The following is a 21,843-nucleotide window of genomic DNA, read 5'->3' as shown; positions in this document are numbered from 1 at the left end:
ATAGACGAGACGAAAAAAAAAATTGACTACTTTGACGATGAGAAAAAAAAAAGATAAAAGTAATTGAATTAACGAGAAACAAATAAACGAAGAAACAGAAAAAAGTGGCACCTCTTGTACGTATTTAATTGTGGGTGAACCCTCTTGAGCCTATGGATTACGATGTAGTAGATGGGGAAGATACGTCTGATTGTATTTACACAATACGCACATTTGACTGATCTTCAAACCTTCAACTTCCTATCGATGATGATGATGATGATGATATAAATATGTAGGTACGGATGGACAGCGGAGGCGCGTAAGTACACGTTACAATGGACACGTGCTCAAGCCTCGTCGTGTATACACATACACGCACATTTGATTCGAAACAGCCTCTTTCGGACTTGATTAACCGACATCGTTCACAACGACCACAATACAATATCCTGTGTGCAGAACAACGCTTTTTATTATTTTACAAGTGAGCTTATACTTATCATAGCAAAGCTTATATGCCATCTATAGTGTGGAAAAATAATTAGTGACGAACATAATCTGATCTGGTAATTAGTATCATTAGCATTTTTCAGTCGGTCGGTCAGATTTCCATCGAGTTTTGTATATCTATATACCAGCGCAGCGTCGCGGCGAGTTGTTATGATAATATATAATAATAATTATGTACGTATAGGTATACTCAACACACGGAGGGATCCAGCTGACCGGCAAATGCACTTGCTATACCAACAAAACACGTGAGGCACCAGTTTTTGGTAAATTTTCAGTTGAAGATCAAAGATTCATTTTCTTTAACAAATAAATACGAAATATCCGCTCATTTGTCATTCAATAGCGCACGTCATACGCTTTTAATTTTATTCAGCTGCACATTACCTTCAATGTTACTCACGTAGACGCTTTGTTTTTCTCACGCAAGGGGGCGTAGAAGATAAAACATATCATCTAAAATGCGACGCTTTTAACATCGCGTTGGCTTTTTGTTGCCACTTTTCTTCCAGTGTGATACAATATTATAAGATGATACGTTGTAATTATTTTAAGCAAACACCCACGGCTACGTTTGCACATCATTATGTGTCAGCTGGGTCTCAATCGCGTTGCAAAAACGGCGCTCTCCAACGAGAAATTTGATAACTATGTGGGCCTCGCATGATATCAGTATATCTGTATAACCGATTACAGTCAAGTTGGTCGGGCATATAGATATACTTACCGATACGCCAAGCAATCAACACATACACAAGTATCTCACTTACAGGCATTTTTTTATCTATACCAAACTAATGATTGAAATTTACTATTAAACAAGCCGGGCATTAAGAGCTCAGTAGCTGCGTGGTTAAATGCGTATGAAAGCTTTAGCTATCAGATATTGAGTTGCCAGGAGGTCCGGGTTCGAGACCCAACCTTCGACGTAGTTTTAAGCGGTGTTGGGTAGAAATTAATTAATCTATAAGCCTTAGTCAGTAAGCAAATAGATTTTAATGTAGAATTAAAAATCGTAGATTTAAGGTAGAGTAGTAAGACTAGATGTAAGGTAGAACAATAAGAGTAGATCTTAAGGTAGAATAATTAGAATAATAATTAGAAATAACGTAGAATAAAAAAATAGGTGTAAGATAGAATAAGAAAAATAGAAATAAGGTAGAGTTAATCCTAGATCTAAGGTAGAATCATAAGTAGCACATTGAGGGACTGTAGGGTCAGATAGAAAGTAGGATAGGGAAACTGAGCCAGGAGCCTTACTAGGGTGTTAGAATATTGTAATAACAACTACTAGGGATGACAGGTCAGCTAATACCTGGCTCAAGCGCTGTTGTGCGCACCCAAATTTTTGCAATTTTTTTTTTCAATCCGTACCACGTGCTTAATAAACTTATTGATACCATGAAAATCTATTTGGCGATGGTAAAAATATGTTTTAATCAGATAGAAGTCTTTAAATCAAGGGTAATGAAACAAAACTTTTAGTTAGCAACTGGATACATTTTTTTGACTTTAAAAAAATCTCTGAACAAAACATTTAATATTATTTAATTGTACATTTTAAAAAGGATCACCGAGATCGTTTTCAGGCATTATCAGTACACAGTGGCTTTTATTTAAAAATAAAAGTAGTTAGACGCATTACATTACTATTTGACGGGGTAAAAATAATTATTAGCATAAAAAGTCAAGTTTGTCTTGTGCTGCGTATGAAAGTGATTATGTACTTGATCATTTGGTCCATAAGAAGAAAAACAGCTTTATTTGTATATTTGTACACAAGATAGTCCTTGAATTGAAATCTTTGGGCTCTGCAAGCATAAAAATATTTTATACATTGCGCTGTTACGTGTGATGATGGCCTTATAATTTATTATATATGACTTTAACATTTCGGTAAAACATAAAAATTTCTACTCGAGGAAGAACCATCATTTTTATGCATTCAGTTCATCTAATACATGCATGATTTGACAGACAATCATACTAGAATTATTTAATGATTTTCGTAATAATCACTGATCATTAATTAAAATATTTATATGCCACTAACGTTCTCTGATACTTCTTTTTCTAGATGAAAATTGATACTCCTGAATTGCAGAATACCTTGATCGTGCTAATGAATGACTCCGAAGAGATGAAACAGTTTCTTTAAGTTAGCATTATGTTAATTTTGGTTGTTTTGTTTTGATAAAAAATATTTGTAGTCGTGAACTTGATTAAAGAAACAAGAACCACTTTTCAGATTTCACGATCTGAAGATAGTTTTTGCTAAGCAGTTTTTATTTATTTGTATACGTTTTTATACTACTTTTGTAATCACAGTAATTGAGTGTGCGATACGCTTTTAGGAAATATCCTTGTGGTTTGTAACGGACAACATTCAATGGATGATTTTTTTGAGTGAAAAAACAAAAGCTGATGAATTTTTCTCCAACAACTACATTCCTTTCAACTGCCTATTTCTCGTAGTGCAGAAAATTACGGGTATAAATGCTCGAGAGCTTAGCGAAGTTTACCAAATTGCAAGGGATCGAGAATTGATTAAAAGTCATTTTGGAACTTGGGATGAAAAGAAAGGATTCAGGGAAACTAATCTGACTTTTGATCAGCGCAGAAATGATTTTCAAGGACAAATAATCTGAGTCGGTTGCTTTAAGGTATTTTACCATCATAAAGAGGTAGAAAATAATGAAATGTATTGTTTGATGAGAAATTCTTTAGTATACAAGTTACTGTCGGTATCAATAAATGTGTATTTGACCTTGTTGTGGAATTATGCATTTTATTTTCTACATCTTTAAATATAATTAAATGTAACAGCAAGTAGTTGAAATATTAGAATAATTTAATTTGGACAATTTTCAACAGAATAGGAGTTATATTTTATATGCAAGGTTGATTAAATTGGTATAATTTATACAATTAATACTGTACTTCAACGCAAATAAATAATTAAAATATGAAAGAGTTATACAACAGTAATATAGAGATCTAGACATGCTATTTATCTTGTTCTCCCATTTATGCGTGTTATTAGTGAATACCTGGAGATAAGCTTGTCATGAAAGAATCCTAATTGTCTTTTCTTGTCACGAATAAATTTTTCGTTGTCCGAGCGATAGAGTCCTGAGCGAGTATACAAACTATCTGTTTGACTTTGTTGCAGATTCCACACATTCTTGAAATAGATACCGATGCCACTGGCAGGATAACCGTACGGAATATCTTTTTACGAGCAGTACTGGACAATTTTCAGAAAAACACGAATTGCTCGTCAGTATATATTTGTCAATTGAAACTGCAGTTTTAATTTATTAAACAAAATATCTGATTATTTGTTGAAAAAATAATTTTAGTTTGACGTTCATTAAAAGAGATACCCTATCAGAGTGCACGAATAATTAAATCAATAAAATAATTAAATCAATAAAATTAAATTAAATAATTAAATCAATAAAAGATTATTTTATTAATTAATCCAGTGAAAAACAGTTGGGTTTCTTATTGCCGATGCTCACTCGCCTCAAAAATTAATTTTTTAATTAATTGTCAAATAATTAGTTGGGTTTCTAATCGCCGATGCTTACTCGTTTAAAAGATTATTTTATAAATAAATCCAGTGAAAAACAATTGGGTTTTTTATTGCCGATGCTTACTCTTTGAAAAGATTATTTGATTCATAAATCCAGTGAAAAACAATTGGGTTTCTAATCGCCGACGCTTACTCGTTTAAAAGATTATTTTATTAATAAATCTAGCGAAAAACAGTTGGGTTTTTTATCGCCGATGCTTACTCTTTTAAAAAATTATTTTATAAATAAATCTAGTGAAAAACAGTTGGGTTTCTAATCGCCGATGCTTACTCGCCTCAAAGATTTTTTTTTCAATTATTTGTCAAATAAATAGTTGGGCTTCTAATCGCCGATGCTTACTCGCCTCAAAGATTAGTTTAATATTTAATTCCAAAAAAACAGTTGGGTTTTTAATTACCGCTGCGTACTCTCTAAGGCAGATATTGTTAATAAATATACTGATAAACTATTGGGTTTCTCATCGCCGATGCTTGATTGCTTAGAAGGTTATTTTATTAAATTAAATTTTTTCTTTGTGATTCAAGATTCAAATCCTAATTGAATCGTTATTATTTCTTGAATCTTTGAATCCCGTGGACAGCCCCTCTCAGTCGCGTATGGTCAATCTAGCGCGTAATAGCGTGCGTATTATATTATATCGCAAAGAAGCCCTCGGAGGGGAGGATCGGACGGAATCGGCAAATGTATATATACATCTCACGCGACGGTAAATTGTAAATCAGGCCCCTGACATGCTTTCGTACGGTCCAACTGCTCCACGGTCTAACATGCTACACGAGAGTTTACTGTGGTCCGCTAATGGGCGGCAAAGCGTGTAGAGTGAAGTCGTTGTTTGCCTATACCTTCGTGGGAGTCGGGGACCGATTTTTCGCTCTGATATGTAGCTGCACGGGTATTTTCCCGCTTGGAGTACTTTTGAGTTTCTTGACTATTTTTATACTCGGCTGGATCGGACGAGCAAAAGTTCCGACGAAACCGGGTGAACAATCAACTGGTGGAATTACGAGTTGTTTGGGTCATTTCTAACGCCAAACCCTAAATACCACGTAAAACGAAGTCAATGGTAAATTTATTTTTAATTCAAGTAATGAAAATTCACCTCTCTCCCTTCCGATGTGGACCGGTTTAGTTTTTAGCATAAAAAAATGCAATGTGTCGCGTTAATCGTTTCCGCACCGTTGTACGGGACTTAATTCATCAGTGTATCGTGGGTTGGAAAAATTTGCTACCTGTATTAAAAATTTTTTTGATACTAATCACCTTGACAACATGACATTTACCGTGAAAAACGAAAAATCGGTACCATCTCAATGTATGGTCCATTGATCAAAGCCCAATCGTTTCATCGAAACATTCGCCAGCCTCATCTATGCCCTCATTGACTATAACATACACCGAGATCTGCAAACAGGGATGTATATAATATCTTCAAAGCCATGAGCCAAAAGCATCTCTCTGCTACCGGCTCTCACAGCGAAGGTCATTCGACGTTCGAGAAAGATACAAGTGTCCCGTTAGTCCCCCCCTCATCAGCGAGTCACTATATATATATACGTGTACCTGTTGTAGATGCACCGCTTAGCATCGCCCTGTCGAGGCTGAAATATCATCTATACACGTGTGCATGTATACATGAGAACCGGCAAGAGCGGCCACTTGTCCTGCCATGGGCCATCGAGCCATACACTGCAGCATCGGTTTCTCTTACAGGGACTATACAAACAAATACGAGTTGCATCCCCGAAAACTGTACATATCGCGCATAGGCGCGAGAAAAAAGAAACAACTCGGGCGATCGGTAGGAAATTCCGTTCGAGCGAATTCCATCCTATAATGACACGAGAGCACGTGTATATATTGGAGAGGAGAGAAAAACAGAGAGCCAAACTGTACGGGCGTATAGGCGCGGTTTGGCCTCGGGCGACGAACAAAAAAAGGAGAGGAACGAGAGCTCTCGTCCGGGCGTTACATGCAAAAGCACGTTTTCTTGCATACGAGCGCGTACATGTACGGTACAAGAAGATATTACTAGGAGACGCTCGATTAGCGAGATGTTTCTAATAGGACGAAAAAGAAAAAAAAAAAAAAAAAAAAAAAAAAAAACTTGAGAGAGAGAGCACACGTCCCGCTACCGAAACAGTTATGATGTATCCTTCTCCCCAGCCATATCCCGCTCTCGAATAAGATCGGAAATTGCCCTGCCGACGCTCATAACTCCACACTCTTGCGTGTAATGTATTACGCGCTGCAGCGCTGATAAGTTTTTCAACGTGTGTAAAATCGCGTCGGTCCCCAAACGCGTGTCTCAATCTCTCGAGACAATATTTGGCCTATCGTGAGAAATTCGAGGCAGAATCTTTTTTTTTATTTTCTATTGGATACTGTCACTCTATGCCCCTCGAGGTTAATTCCTCGGGTAGGTATTGTATTGAGTCCGAGTAGCTCCTCCGGTGCGACACTGGACTTTTTGAATATCGGTGGAACTTGAAATCCCACGGGTATAAATATGCACCATCAAAGGGTACGGTATATATATGCATCCTCTTGCTGTCCGCGTGATGTATCGCGCACAAAAGAGATGCGCTGTCCGGTACCATCGAGCGCTTAATCTCGCAGTTCCCATTAACAACGTTGGGGGGGACGCGGATAGAGAGCCATTAGTCATTGTATCGAGAAAATTTATCCGAAGCCGTGTGTCTTTGAAATCTCCTTGCGGCGCCGTTACTCAGAGGAGAACCGTTAACCCTGACGCCGATTCTAACGATCGCGCGAAAGCAGTCGAAAACAAACAAAAAATGGCCCAAGTGGAGCGTATATGATACGCGCGCCAAAGTCCCAAAACGGCTTATATGAGCCACGAAGTTTGTTCGTTGCACGTAAACTCGCGCTCTCGTTGTTTACTCGCTGTGCAGGTGATATAACGGGCTGGGATGCTTATCGCGATTAATCGATTTGGATTGGAGCGCAACGATTAACATAAATCGCGCAATTAAATTCAATAAGCTCGACTGTGCTTCACAACAAGCGCCGCGTGGACGTATAAGGGTATCGAGTTAACGATGCGGAGATAATAGTTACGGGGAAGGAGAGGAGAGCATTTTTAAGCACTGCGTGCGATTTATTCACAACTTCCTTTCCGTGTGTAAGGGCGCGCGTTAATGATATACGCGTTTTTTGTTCCTTTGTATACTGGCGAGTCGTGACTGTGAAGCAAAAAAAGCTCGAATCGCAAGCTTTTCCTCTGTTTTCTCAATGCGTTGTATGGAACAAAAGGTATATTGATGCAGGTACAGAAAGAAATATGAAAATAAATGTGCAGGTTAAACATATGCATGAGCTTTCTGAAATACATACATTAACCATGCCGTACTTCTTTAGAAAAAAAAACTTCGATGAGCCCGTATCGTGTACAATTACATGAAAAAATTAATAAAAAATAACAAAACCAACAGTTGTCTTACACGGTGGTTATTACCTTGAGAAATTTATTCTTACAGATATTATTCTGAATTTTTTCTCTTTGGTTATTTTACCAAACACTATTAATGGTTTAGTTTATTGGTATTGCTGGACATGTTTAATATTGATCCTACTACGAAAAACTGTTTTAAATCGTACTTACAATACGCTAAATTCGAGTCTTAATCCCCACCTTTGTGTAAATAAAGATATATAAATAAACACTTCACCTGAATCGAATCTGTCTAATTTTAAATTAGATTCTAAATTCGATTTCTAATTATTATTTTTTTTTTCATTTCAAATAAATCCGATTTTTAAACCCAACAAACAGAATACGATCCTGATAAGGTCAACAGATTCAAGGCATTAATATTTGTTTTACTTGTAAGCCAAAATAAGAGCAAATGTCAAGATTAACTTGTCTCTAGATTGTAGATGATGTTATTTTTTCTAATTCGTCTTGATAACAGTACACTTCAAAAATGCTACGATCCAAAATAATAAACAATTTTATTATTCTGGAGCCACATGGTGGTTGTACCGACTGGTTCAATAAAGACTTTACTCTGTGACTTATTTGTGTTCATATAGTTTGTTGGTTTTCGAAAAACGTACGCAAAAAAATACATAATAAAGCTTAGTACCTTTCATTTTTTTTAGTGAAAACGAATAAAGTCATGTGCTCATTTTTTAGTGCTGTTGCAGGACGAGAGTACTGAAGCCGAAAAAATGAGTGAAAATTAATATGCAAGCCACGCACAGAGAGAAACGTACATATCTCTATATTCGTCCACGCATTATTAACATTGTTAACTGTGCAGAGAAGAAAGTACAAATTGACTACAAGAAAGATCCGAGGGATGGAACAAGAGTGACTTTATAAATTTTACTACGAAAACAGTTACTTTTTTTTTTATTGATGAAATATGCGAATTCAAAAGAAAATCATCACGCGTTGTGTGGTACTGAGATCGGTAACATCATTCTTTTTCTCGGGCTTACTTATTTAAATCATAAATAGTTTTGTTCGTTGAGGAAAAACTTGATCAACTGATAAATATCAGTGCACCAATTCACTTTACAAGCTCACAACAATTTTAAAAAATCGGTAAAAATCGGTTTATAAACACTATCATCAGACAAAGTCCCTTTTTTCTTTACTGAACAATCCTTCATAATAAATTTTCCACATGGTCGCAAAGGAAAAAAAAAGAATTGCACCCAACCCCGGAGAATTACGTACAACACTGCATTTCTCGTGAAAAGGAAGAAATACGTCAACTCAGTGGTCCGTATCGGTTGCAAAATCAAAAAAAGTGGATGCACGTCCAAGTCAAGCGCCAGCCCGCACGAAATTCCTCCACACGGCAAGGCTCAAGAGTGGCGGCGGTGTATAGTATCGGACCCCGCATCGACACGGGCCGTACGGTTCGCCTCCCCACCTGATGGGCTCCGAGATGCGGGGCCCCACCGGCAAGCCTATAAGAAGACCCGCGCCGCAATGTCATCTTCCAGAAGCTCGAGTGTCGTTCGAAGACTACAAGAGAGTTCGTTGCGAGATTTTCCTGCTAAGATTTTGTTTTGAGAGCAAAAGTGAGTTTTTTTTTTTTCTTCAATAATATCGAGTTCCCTTTAAGCTAGAGCTGCGAGTAAGGAAATCAGGTTAGTTTTAAGCTCTACCAAAGCTAGCGAGTGCTGCGTGTAAATATCTATTAGGAAAAGCGTGACTGTATCGCTATGCGGGTTTAAAATATATACTTTTTTTTTTTTTTTATTTCAAAGTGAGGAACTGCGATGTTTAATTTTCTCCTGTTTGTGCTGGTATTTTTTTTCAATTTCTCTCCTTTGTTTGTGATGATGAACCAGTGATTTGAGTGACGTTTCTCAAATAAAAAGATAAGAATTGTACTTTATAGAATTTTTGATTTAACGTGATTGATTAATTTGGCTGCTAATAACTTTCATTTGAATAAACAATTTTTTTTAATTACTAGTTTTTTTCTTTATGTAAACAATGATACATCGGTTGAAATTTCAAAGGACAAAAACTTTATTGTATTCATACAGATCATAAAAAAAACATAGAAAGTCACAAACGAATCGTTAGGGTTTCACAAACTTTCTGCTCCACGAGCACGTGAAATTGTCATCAAATGTAAAAAGTGTGATTTTATCAGATGAATTGCTTTATTAAAGCACCATACTAATACGAATTATGATAATAGCTTGTACCGAAAACTTGTAAATTTTTTTTTATTTTGTAATTGTAATTGGCAAAAGTATCGGTGAATAATCATACATTTCATTGTTCGTATAATCGTAATCAGTGAATAAAATTACAATCAAAGTTATCGAATCCATGATTCATCTGAATCAATTGCAGCGATCGGTTCACAAAAACACCACCACTCATCGGATTTTGATAAATAATATTCTTTCAAAAAGTATGGCCGAACCGATCTTTTACCGATACGCGGCCGATCTTCGTCAACCAGTCGGGAGGAGGCATCGGCGATCGGTAGTAGGTCGCGACCGCCTTTTCGAAAGTAACGGTGCCTCTCTCTCTCGTTCGCGCACGCGAGAAGGTGGTGGCACGGGTCAAGAAACCCGCTCGATCGGAAGTGGGCTAACGAGTCCGCCTTCCCCGGCTCCGTGGCCGCCCGGTGCTGCTGACCCACTTTCATGGTCAAGGTTCCTCTGTGGTGCACGTATACGAGCGCTCGCGGTCCTGCACGATTTATCCGAGCAACCATCCCACCTGCCCCGGGACGACAAGTGCACTTCTTACAACCATAGATCGTTTTCTTACTTGCACGAGGGATCGGTAATTTTTTGGTACATAGAGATAAAAATAGGCCTTCATCGTTTTTACCCTATAGCTCGGAATTTTTATTTATTTCCATCGAGTTCCTTCGAAAATCTCGGTCTAATTTCAACTTCCAACTCGGACATCGACACGCATTCCTCCGGTGTTTAACGGGACTCCATCGATACCGATCTAGTAATACTAGAGTCACCGATAGTTTGATTATCTAGCACCATCTCCAGAGATGATTAAAAATTTCTCTCGGCTTTTTTGTAGGTATATACGCCCCGTTCTCCGACTACTTTACCGGTACATTTACTATCACGGTTCATTCAACGGCGCCTCGTCGCCAAAATCCATTCGTGAAAAAATTCATGCCCGCAGCACACAAAGTGTTCCCAAGAGATATATGTGTGCGTGTAACACTTTCGGCGGTCTAGTTGCCAATGAAAGGAGAAAGAAATTTCACGACACACGAGCAAAGCAGCGCGCGGGGAAAGTCAAGCTGAGGTGGAAGGGGGGGGGACACAAATTTTTAGCGAATTACGCGTCACGCGAGCCTTTGATTCCTCATGGGCACGTCGTGAGTGTACCTGCAGCCCAAGGAAACAATGGCGTGCACGTAACGCAGACGCGCGCGAGAAAGCGCTTCCTCCTTGGCTGCGGGGAGTTTCTAAAAATCGAAATTCCACGCGGCCTCTACCACCTCGGTTCTCTTGCTTTTTTTTTTTTTTTTTTTTAATAACGATGGACTTTACCTTTTTTTTCTTCCCTCCCAATGGCACTTTCAGAAGCAACATGCAAAGCAAACAGTACCTCTCCCTGTGCCTCGTGGTGCTCGTGCTGGGCCAGGCGTTCACCCTGCCCCAACAGGGGCTCTCGCAGCAGCAGGTCGAACAACAGGACGGGAGAAAGTTCGCGGAGAAGCCCAACGCCATGAAGAAGGTCGCCCTCGACGACATCGAGGACATCAGCACCAACTCGATTCAGGTAGATATACGAAGCGACACATTGGCCAAAGTATATAAAAAACACCCGATTTTATATAAATGTATATGTATTGTAAATTGTCAAGGAGGGCGTGGGCACGGGCTTTTCGTGGTCGAACATGCTGGGCATGCTGATGCAGATGCTGCTGGGCCAGACCGCGGGTATAGCCAGTCCGAGCAAGAACGAGATCGACGACGGGGTGCCAACCAGTCCCTGGGCCAACCTCCTGTCCGTGGGTCTGCGGGTTCTCACCGCCATCCTCGGGGGTCCCCAGCAACAGGTCGACGGCATCGACAAGGTCGACAACCAGGCCAGCAGTCCCATGCAGGTACAAATGTTTCCGAGCCCATACTCACTCTCTCTCTCACTCTGTATAGCTTATAGGTAGATTTTTGGTTTATCGTTTTCCTGCACTGGGTGCAAATACATATATATATATATGTAGATGATAAACGGGTGCTTACTTCCTCTTTGGGATTCATCGGTGTTCTTTGGTATACTTGTCGGGAGAAGGGGTAATTTACAATTGCGCGATGGGTGTTTTTCTTTCCTCCTCGCAACGAGAGTCGGGGAGACGCGTTGGGAAAGCCGAGATGGCCGGTGTTGTCACCTGTACGGCAATTATCCACTCCGGTGGAGCAGAGGTGGAGCACCCCGAATGTCCTTGCTTCCCATGTGAAATCGTCATTTCTATAAGTATGTATGTATATACGTAAATGTACACATAATGTGTTCTAACACCGAGAAATCCGGAAAAGAGGGAGAGACACTCGTGCGCGCTGTTGTAGCCAAAGTGGCTGCTATACGTGTAGTATAGTCGATTCGGAAAGAACCTCCGGGATCTTGTAATCTCGATTTCCTTTTTTTTTCAACCATTTTGTCAACGAGGCTTTTTTTTATTTCCGCACGCTTTGGTAGTTGAAACAAAAGTAAGACAGTAAACACTGCAACAGTAGTAAGGTGAATGTCCCAATTATCGGTCACTTTATTTTGCTTTTTACGAGCCTTGGATATATATTTTCAATATATCAAAAAAAAACATGAATTTTTGGTGCCCCAATAACAATTTATTCATGTTTTAAAAAAATTTACGTTAATAGAAACATGATCGGCAATTGGGACATTCACCTTAAGTAGTTATTGTAATTATAGAACATCTTGATACTATATAGTTCTACCTACAACGTGATCCTTTATCAAAGTCCATTGACACCGATATGTGGAAATGGATCCATGACAAATGGAGACAACTCGTCTTGGATGTAGTAAATAACAGATCTTTACGATAATTCTCTTGTACATACTTTCTGCATTCCAATCCTCCACATTATTGGCTCTATATTTGAGAAAAAAAAAAAGTAATCCCTGCTATACACATAGTGAACCTGTGATCCCATACAGCTCCCGAGTAGAAGTGTTAGAGCTTAATAGTGAAAAATAGTAATTAATTAGTAATTAATAATAATCGCCAATTGTAAATACATTAATACATTGGACTGGAACGATTTCCGGTGCGGATTAGGGTGTTTTGACAGCGGTACTGGGCGCGTTTCTGGGACAGGGCCGAAATCCAGAACAGGTGGCAGTGATTGCCGGTCAAGCCTCTGAGGTCAGTAGTCACCTGAGACACACTGTATTATATACATAACACACCTTATCACATTTTACACGGTAATACACATCCACGCCCCCACACCTTTGCACCGTAATATACATATTTATTTGTAATGTGTACATATAATGTAGAATAGCGCACTAAATAATCACGCTTTTGTAATCAAAATGCAGAGTTTAACGTAATGTTACAAATAACCTACATGATGAGTCTATGATGAAAAAATTATTGAGCCATGTTTTACATCATCTGCTACATCCTTTGTTTTTTTTTTTTTTTTCAACAATTTACTACAATCGGCTTCTCAATTTTTAAATTTTGTACGACAAATGCTCCAACTGTTGAAACTTTTAGCTTGTTGATACGTCACTTTCAAAAAAAAAAAAAAAAAACAGATATTAAACGATTATAATCCAAGTCATTAACGTTTGTATCTGTATGATATAAGAAACAACAAGCCGCGGACATATAGATACAACTGACAGACCACCACACCACACACCTCGACGATACTTAACGAATATTGTATACGATGAAAAAAAAAAAAAAAAAAGGCTACACTCGACTGTTACAAGACGCCAACCCCGCCGAAAGATATCGTTCCTAAGTGCCGTTATGTTTCTTGCCCCAAGCAGTTCATCAATATCGTCATCAATCTCCTGGACGCCCTGAAGACCTCCTTCTCCCACCGCTCGCTCCAGGCCCGCTCGCTCGGCAGGAAGGACACCGTGTCCGAGGCCGCGGTCGCCTCCATCTCCATGATCAAGGTATACATACGCCCAACCAATTTTCATCCTCCGCCGAGTCAATCGAACCCGCCGATTTAAATTCAATTTATTAACGACCTGCCGCTCCAATGAAAATTCGCAGGGCTACTTGAGATCGATGAAGACCTTCAGTAACGTCGGCCGCGCCGAAGACGAGGGCCAGCGCGGGTGCGCCGAGCGCGTGTTGTGCGAAGCCAGTGCCGAGTGCGCCGCTGGCACCGCCGGCACCACGTCCATCTTCTGCCAGCTGGGATCGTAAGTTTGATCGGTCGTGTTTGCCACGAGAGGGGGAGTAAAAGTTTTTTTTTTTTTTTTTTCTCATTTGTTAATTGGGTGTTGTTTTTGACTGGCAGGTACGCGGCGAGTTACATGCTGGTGAGGCAGAGCGGGGTGCCCTTCGAGGAGCTGTACGAGGCCGGTAGGCGCGGGCGCTCCGGGGAGGACTGCAGGACGCTCTTCCTCGACTGCAACAACGTCTGAGCCACCAAACGACCGTTTCATCATTGCACGACTAGTAGTACGCACGACGCGACACAATTACGATTATTACTTTTTTTTTTTTTTTTTTTTTTTTTTGTTTTGTTTCGTTTTTTTTCCCCCTCTCCCTTCATCTCTCGAGTGTGTTTTTGGCGACGGTTGGCGTGGAAAAATGCTGGATTCGCTTCAAAGACTGAAATTTTTCGTGCTCAGGCGAGCATTGAAACAAAATTCGGGGATCGGGATGATGATTGTATTCGAAAAATTGTACACGGCATTTGGCATTTTTCCCCGCGCCACCCAATCATAATTCACTGTTTTGTATAACGAAACGACAATTCCAGACGTTGATTGCAAGGAGGAGGAAAAAAGGAAATTTCAACACAACGACCGGACACTGCGTGTTACATACATATCACCTATATATATATTTATGATATATGTACCCGGGTATATGTCGCGAAATGTACGAGGGTGTACCGCGCCCCACTCCGGGCTAATGCTAAGCGGACGCATTTTCCGTAGAAGTAGACTGAAACGAGTATAGTAAGTAGAGACTCTCGATTTCTCGGCTGGACTCGAGGAGGTGATGACGTTGTGCTGTGAGCTTGAGCCCAGCCGAGCGTCGTCGAGGCTCCGAAAGTATATACTATACGCCGCCGATGGATGAATTTTACCAATTATGTTTTACCTATCACCAACCATTTATTTATCAACTGTGCGTGGAAACTCATGGTAGCTCGGGCTCTCCCACACCCTTACCTTACACGACTACTCACTAAAAACAACCTGTTTTTTCAATCTTTATCAATTTACCGACACTTGTGTACTCATTCATCGAAAATGTTTTTTTTTTTTTTTTTTTTTTTTTCTCTCTCTGCACAAGGAAAAAAGTATTAGGTGCTACATGTGTGATCGTCTCAACGTCACAACCGCACTCTCAACGTATCTCAGAAATAATTTATTTGTTGATGTTTGCACCCTTTGAATCATTTTTCCATTCCCAAAAGCGTATTATTACTTTATAATTACTATTATTTCGTTAGTTATTATTTAATGTATATAGGCGTAACTTGTAAGCGCATATAATTATGCGCAAGGCTGGAAGTTAGGCAAAGACTTTATCACGATTCAGCTCACGATTATAATAATTAATTATTATCATGATGCATTAGACGTAATTATTTTGTATGTATGTGCTGAGGTATGACTCTTAATGACCATACAATAATAATAATAATAATAAAAAATAATTAAATTGAACAAATTGCTATCGACTTTCATTTCGCAATACCAAGTGTGCAAATATGATAAAATTGCCGCGTAATCGTTTCGTGAACTAGATTTTATGTTCCCATGTATATTAGAGTATTTTATTCATCTTATTTCCGATATTACCTTGCTGAGCCCATTGTTTTTTCACCCAAGTTGGGTATGTAGGTATAGTTAACATGTCCCATCTGACATACTTCAAATAGAAAACTTTAAACTACTTAATTCGACTCTAATTTCCCCTTAACAATGCAAAGTCCTTCTGATCCACTTACGTCAATGTTCTACAATATGAAGAGAAAAAAATCACAGCTTTCACGAATCTGATAGTCACCCATTTGTTCGCTCTCCCACGCAGCCCCAGCATGTACTGAAAAAAAAAAAAAAAAAAAAAAATACAAGGCAGTGTACTCATAAGTGCGACTTTAAATTGACCAAATATCCGGTCGGCAATAATTACGTATTCCTCTATTTTCCTGCCGTGCGAGGTGTGTGCCAAAAACGTGCGTCTCCAGCGCGCGTGCCGTTTTACCCGAGGAAATTCAAAGTCACCGGCCAAAAGCGACACACAACCAACAAGGCGTGATAATTAATACTCGGACGGATCTACGCCCTCCGAGCTCTTTTTTTTTTTTTTTTTTCTTTTTCTTCTTCTAGCACTAGTGTAAAAAACAAGAGGATTCACCGTTTCTCCTCTTTTTTCCTCAGTTGAACTTGAGTTTTCACAGTGACAACATCGGGGTATTGAAAAAGGTTTGCGAAAGATATGACGTTCAAGGCATTGATGAATTTCGGAGGCTTTCAAGGTCTTCAGGATGGCCCACCCGTGCCAATTGTTGATCGGTTTCATCACGGTGGTGGTGGACACGGGCATGGAGGTGGACATCACGGGTGAGATAAATTTTTTTTTGTTATTTCAGGGAGTTGACACTTGAGTTTTTTAATCGCCTCAGGTCAAAAAAGGGTGGTGGTAGCAGTGGAGCGGCTCTGAGCGCGCTGTCCCTCTTAGCATTTCTGTTTCTACTGAATGTGATGCAGGTACTTGAATATATTCATGCTTTTCGTATAAAAAAAAAAAAAAAAAAAAAAAAGAAAAAAAAAAAAAAGTGTATTACTGGTTGCCTTTTTCTCCCATCAGCAATCGTTAATGGAAAATAATGCGACTGAAACGACGACCGCTACGACGATACTTTTGCGGGATGAGCAGCAGTCGATTTCATTGAAATCAAGAACAGATGAAAAAAGTGTTATCAAGGATTCGCCTGAAGTTGACAAGAAAGAACCAAAGAAGGAAGTGACATTTGTGAAAATAAGAAAACCTTCGGCTTGAAAGTGAATCACTTAGCTTTAATCGCTTATCCTTGTGTTTTTTTAATAATTTATTTATTTATTTATTTAGTATGTATAATTTTTTTTTTTCAATTTTTACGCAAGCATTTTAATAAAATATAATAAAAAAAAAAATCTTGAAGGAAAAGGTCGAATCAATGGAAGAGCAACACAAGAATTAAAACACATAAACATTTTATTTTTTTTCGAACAAGAGGTTTTCGAACAAGTCACAGAATGTATTGTTAACATTTGAAAATGCATTTTTCTTACTTGCTCTTTCTTTCTCTCTTTCTCTCTCCCCCTACCTCTCTTTCGCAAATTGTTGTATGTACATAACATTAGAAACACTTAAATATTTTTTATTTGTTGTCTTTTTTTTTATTTTTATCTATTTAGTAATTTTTTTTTAAATCTTATATTCTCATAGCATTTTATGCATCTTAAAAATATTCATGAACGCTCACGTATTGCTACAGGTTTTTTTTTTTTTTTTTTTTTTCTAAGGTGCGTCGTTCCACACGGCTTTTTCCTCACAATAGAACGTCCTCTCTTTTTGTCCGCTTTATGCTCGTGTTTTCGTTTTTTTCTTTTACTGCTAGCCCAACGCTGGAGGATACATATTTTTCTTCGGATTCTAGTGGTGTGGTCATTTTTTGTGTAGCTACTGTATTTTATTTTCCAAGTATTGTTCTTCAAGAAAAGAAACCACTAAATATTTATCAAGCAAAAAAATGTACGCTCCAAAATAGTACGCATAGAAACAATGAAAATCCAAATATGTTAAGTAATAACAAGTTATCCTGAAGATAATTCATTAAACTGAATTTTTCTTCGACAATCATTGTAATAATTTACAAATAAATAATTGAATACGCATCGTAATAAACATTCAAAAAATGTCTGCAAAACAGTCGAGGAACAACAGGTACACGCCATGCTTTTGCGCCTATTATTTATATATTTATTTTTTATACGTTTTTTTTTTCTCTTTTTTTATAATTTGCCTCTAGAAAAGGGTTAGAAAAGTCATCGCTATATATATATATATATATTGTTTTATTTTTACTGTTACTTCGTCGAGGTTACTTTTACAGTTATCTCCCGTATGTTACAACAGTAATGGAAAGTGTAGAATGGCAACATTTCGAGGCAGATAAGTTGAAACCTAGTCACTACACTTTTTCTCGTTCCTTCTAATAATTCGTCGATTAATTTCCAGCTGCCGTTTGCCCCATCCATGTATTGATTTCTAAAAAGACACTCACAGAAAAATGTTTAAAATTTTTTGTATTCACGTGCATTTCTTTGTCGACTCTTTCAAGCTTTGTTTCTATCTTTTTACTTGGAGTTAAATTTATACAACCACTTTGTTTTTTCATTGCTTCAAGTCAAAATCCACACTTGTTAGATTCATTTGTTCATATTTTTCTTTCTTTTTTACATATGCAGGCTCTGTACTTGATACGCAATTTTTTCACTTTTTTTTTCTCGCACACTATTTACATAGAATTGAATATTGTTAAGATCTTTGAAGGAACTTTTTCACGAAATTCTTGAACAAATAAATAATTTTTGGAATTTGTGTACAAAATGCAAAGGAAAATCATAAAAAATTCTGAGTTCGTTGAAAAAGTTCTCCTGGGATAAGTCATGTCTCTACACATTTTAATATCTTAATTGATAAAAGATTTAGTCATCGGCACATGACAAGGACGAGTGGAATAAATAAAAAACCTATTCTTAAAATATTGTTTCCTTTTTTTTCCTACAAGTAAATAACTATTTGATGTGTACTGTTCCGCTCTTAAAATCAATTTTTCTCCTGTTTTTTCTTTCCTCTGCTTGCAGTTCACATAATAGCAAAAATCAAGATAATTTTAAAGTTCCGCAAAAAATTAATGTCACAAACTTTTTATTTAGTCCAAAGAAATTAAATGAAATAACAAATGTTGCATAAGTCATTAATATACACTTAGAGCAAACCCTGATTCCATCGTCGGTCGAGAGCAATAACACATAATTCAACATTATCATATTTTATTAATTTTGCTATGGGGTAAATTTTTTTTCTTGCAACCCAGATGTTTAAAATCTGTTCAACATTAAAATTTATAATGACATAATATACGTTTGTCTTCAATACTCTCATATTAATCACGTTTTTAAGCTTCTCAACGGGAAAAATTACAAGGAAACATCAAGTATTTTCATCCGGTTATTCAAGGATGACATCAATTTTTATTACACTGGATTTAATTATTAGATAATAATAAAATTTTAAGATGAAACGTCAATTCTGATGCAAGATGATTTCAATAATTCGTGAATAAAGATTTTTTTTTACTTTATCCTTTACATAATAACTAACGAGGCTTTGTTATTAATACTACAGTAATGAGATAATTGAATTTTTTTAGTACTTTTGATTGAACACAGTATAGTTACTCGTTGATGCATCTCTCGACGAGTGTGTATTACATTTGTATTTTTCTAAATTAATATAAATATTTAGCATATATATTGAAATAATATGATTAAGCTGTGAAAATATGCCATTGAGTGCTTTGTAGAAATCATAAAAATGTATTTCTTCCATACATTTATATGTATGATATGAATTTTTTTTTAACTTATGCTTTTTCTGGCGTACGAAAAGAAAACGTTAAACAGCAGAAATAACAATAAAGACAAAAACTGTAAATTTTTACAAAAGTTTTTTTTGGCCTTTGTAAAATTCATATTCAACGCTTTAACGATTAACAAAAATTTTTAATAGAAAAATTGTGTTTTTGTATTAGTCTTTTTCAAGCGTTTGTATAAAATATATTTCTACAGATTTGTGCTTCGTTAACAATTTACACATCAACATACTCTTCATGGCATTTTTTTTACAATTGATTTTCCAGTTCTACTCAACAGCATGTTTTTGTTGGTTTTTTTTTTCATCAGCTTGAATATTATTTTAACAAGTTTTACGATGACACGATAGAGCAAGTACCTGTACTCTCTGGCTTGTTCTTTGAACCAAAAGTCCATTGTGTATTTAATTTTTCAAAATCTCAATCAAAATTAAAAAATGTATGGAGTATAAACTAAAGTATAAAAAACTCTTTTTGATTACTATGAATAATATGAGAAAATAAATAACATGTTTTAAGCATCATCATGCCTTGCTTCCCTTGCAACATTATTTTACGATATACATCCCTTATTTCTATTTATATACTATTATATACAAACGACGAGGAAAATAAATTATCGACGGGGACATAAGGCTCGTGATGGCTGAAAAGCACAAGCTTTAGTATCTGTTTCGTCATGTTTTTTATATCTCTATGTCTTTTTCTGGCAATAATTATTTTATTTTATTCTCAATGCATGTCTTTAATGCGAATTGTATACGAGACAAATATTTTATTTTTCGTTATTTCATTAAAAGCGATAAATCAGTCAAAGTTGAAAGTATATTCTTAATTTAATTGTATATTTGAACATTGCTCAACAATCAAATTTTTAATAGCAAAAAAGCAGTCAAAACAGCTCTCTCTCTCGCATTTTTCGTATCATTGTATTTGTTCAATGATTTTTTTTTTTTTTTTTTTTTGTAAAAGCTACTCTTTTTACTCGACAATAATTAACATTAGTAGTGTGCGGTAAAACTTCGAATTTAATTCACATTTTAATAGAATTTTAATTTTTTTTTTAATCCATAGTGCATCTTTTAATTACTAACTTTTTTACTTCTAAACTCACCTCTTCATAAAGGTTTTTTTTTCAATTTTTAAAAAATTTTTTAAATAAAATTGACTAATTAATTACTTTTACTCACATTTTTTATGAATATTCAATTTTTACTTATTCATCTATCTTTGTGGCAGCCGAAGAGACAGTAGTGTTACCATAACATCTTTTACAAAAATCAATAAATAAAAATTGAACAATTTGGTTAGTGGTATGATTGATTTCTAATTACATTGATATTGAATTAAAGTTCAATGAAAATTATACAATGCAAAGAATAAACATTCATAATACAAACCTAAAGTATTTGGTTATCATCTATGTGAAAGTTACTTTAATATTATTAATAACGATATCTAGTGTAAAATTGTACATTAAAAGTTTTCAACAATTTATTTTCAACAACAAATTTTCGAAATTTCACCGTACCGCACTTTAATTTTAAAATGGAGGTAATTAATTCTAAAAGTCCGAAAATTGCCACAATTTGCTAATGGTTCGATAAAATCTCAAATTCTCTCTTTGCACACATGAAAAAGTTGAGGACGACTTTTAAAAAACAAGAAGCAATTGTACAAACAATGGCATGAAATTTTTGTAATACTGTTAAAGAGCATACGCGCAAACATACCTTCAACAAGAGTTTTATATTAAATAACATTGTAAGAAAAATTTCCTCGAAAAATTTTTTATTTCAGACTATACGCCATAATTGTGAGACCAACTAGAATTTGCGAATTCGATAAATGCATGGACCCAAAATATAACACAAAGACGAGTGAGAAAATTGCATATTTTACCAAGCACATGTATTTATATTTATCCTTGACTGTTACTGCACCGCTATATTATAGAAAACCACATGTACAATTTGTTAACTTTTTGGTTCAACTACTTTTATAAACGATTTTCAACCCCGTGAAACTTTTTGTGGTCCTACCGAACTTGGAATCGATCTACTTATTTAATAAAAACATACCCATTTAAGCAGGAAAAATTTGTGGGTAACGGAGGATTTCCTCCTAATTTTTGAGGATCTAGTAAGTTCCCATATCCCTTTTTAACACCAAATTACAAACTTCCATACATTCATCGAATCCACGAATTTGTAACGTTGACGTTGTGTTTGTGTGCGACGACACGAGATAACATTTTTATTTTTTTTTGACCGAGTAAAAACAACCATACGATTAACGCCGCTTCTCCGTCGCCTCGACGAAAGGACGAGTAAATTAATCACAATAACAGCAATTATTTCGTTCCTCGTACAAACTGCACGTAATGACTCGA

The 21,843-nt window shown here is 36.7% G+C and overlaps 2 protein-coding genes across 3 annotated transcripts; both read left to right on the top strand.

Annotated features, from left to right (window-relative positions):
• The first annotated feature begins 11,157 nt into the window (after window positions 1-11,157).
• Window positions 11,158-14,211, top strand: LOC106641750 (uncharacterized). Of its 2 annotated transcripts, XM_014356265.2 has the most exons (6): window positions 11,158-11,349; window positions 11,435-11,677; window positions 12,872-12,958; window positions 13,600-13,731; window positions 13,835-13,986; window positions 14,085-14,211. In XM_014356265.2, the coding sequence occupies exons 1-6, from the start codon at window positions 11,158-11,160 to the stop codon at window positions 14,209-14,211; spliced, it is 933 nt and encodes a 310-aa protein (XP_014211751.2). The 2 variants fall into 2 exon arrangements, with proteins under 2 accessions (XP_014211751.2, XP_089450743.1); XM_089594617.1 differs by lacking the exon at window positions 12,872-12,958 and having other exon boundaries at window positions 13,597-13,731.
• Window positions 14,212-16,246: 2,035 nt separating this feature from the next.
• LOC149374186 (uncharacterized) lies at window positions 16,247-16,810 on the top strand. Its single transcript, XM_089594790.1, has 3 exons — window positions 16,247-16,371; window positions 16,434-16,518; window positions 16,619-16,810. The coding sequence occupies exons 1-3, from the start codon at window positions 16,247-16,249 to the stop codon at window positions 16,808-16,810; spliced, it is 402 nt and encodes a 133-aa protein (XP_089450916.1).
• Window positions 16,811-21,843: the final 5,033 nt, after the last annotated feature.

This window comes from Copidosoma floridanum, unplaced genomic scaffold (assembly GCF_036245765.1).
Source record: "Copidosoma floridanum isolate Cflo_tuat_1 unplaced genomic scaffold, Cflo_Japanese_pri ptg000021l, whole genome shotgun sequence".
Classification (NCBI taxonomy): Eukaryota; Metazoa; Arthropoda; class Insecta; order Hymenoptera; family Encyrtidae; genus Copidosoma; species Copidosoma floridanum.
The sequence above is the reverse complement of the archived record's forward strand: the minus strand, read 5'-3'. Positions and strand labels throughout refer to the sequence as shown.

Bases quoted from the DNA above. Each gene is read 5' to 3' on its own strand.
- LOC106641750 (XM_014356265.2), top strand. From the start codon at position 11,158: ATGCAAAGCAAACAGTACCTCTCCCTGTGCCTCGTGGTGCTCGTGCTG. The intron at 11,678-12,871 runs GTACAAATGTTT...GGTGCGGATTAG, and splicing joins AGGCCAGCAGTCCCATGCAG to GGTGTTTTGACAGCGGTACT. The intron at 12,959-13,599 runs GTCAGTAGTCAC...TGCCCCAAGCAG, and splicing joins TTGCCGGTCAAGCCTCTGAG to TTCATCAATATCGTCATCAA.
- LOC149374186 (XM_089594790.1), top strand. From the start codon at position 16,247: ATGACGTTCAAGGCATTGATGAATTTCGGAGGCTTTCAAGGTCTTCAG. The intron at 16,372-16,433 runs GTGAGATAAATT...TAATCGCCTCAG, and splicing joins CATGGAGGTGGACATCACGG to GTCAAAAAAGGGTGGTGGTA. The intron at 16,519-16,618 runs GTACTTGAATAT...TTCTCCCATCAG, and splicing joins TTCTACTGAATGTGATGCAG to CAATCGTTAATGGAAAATAA.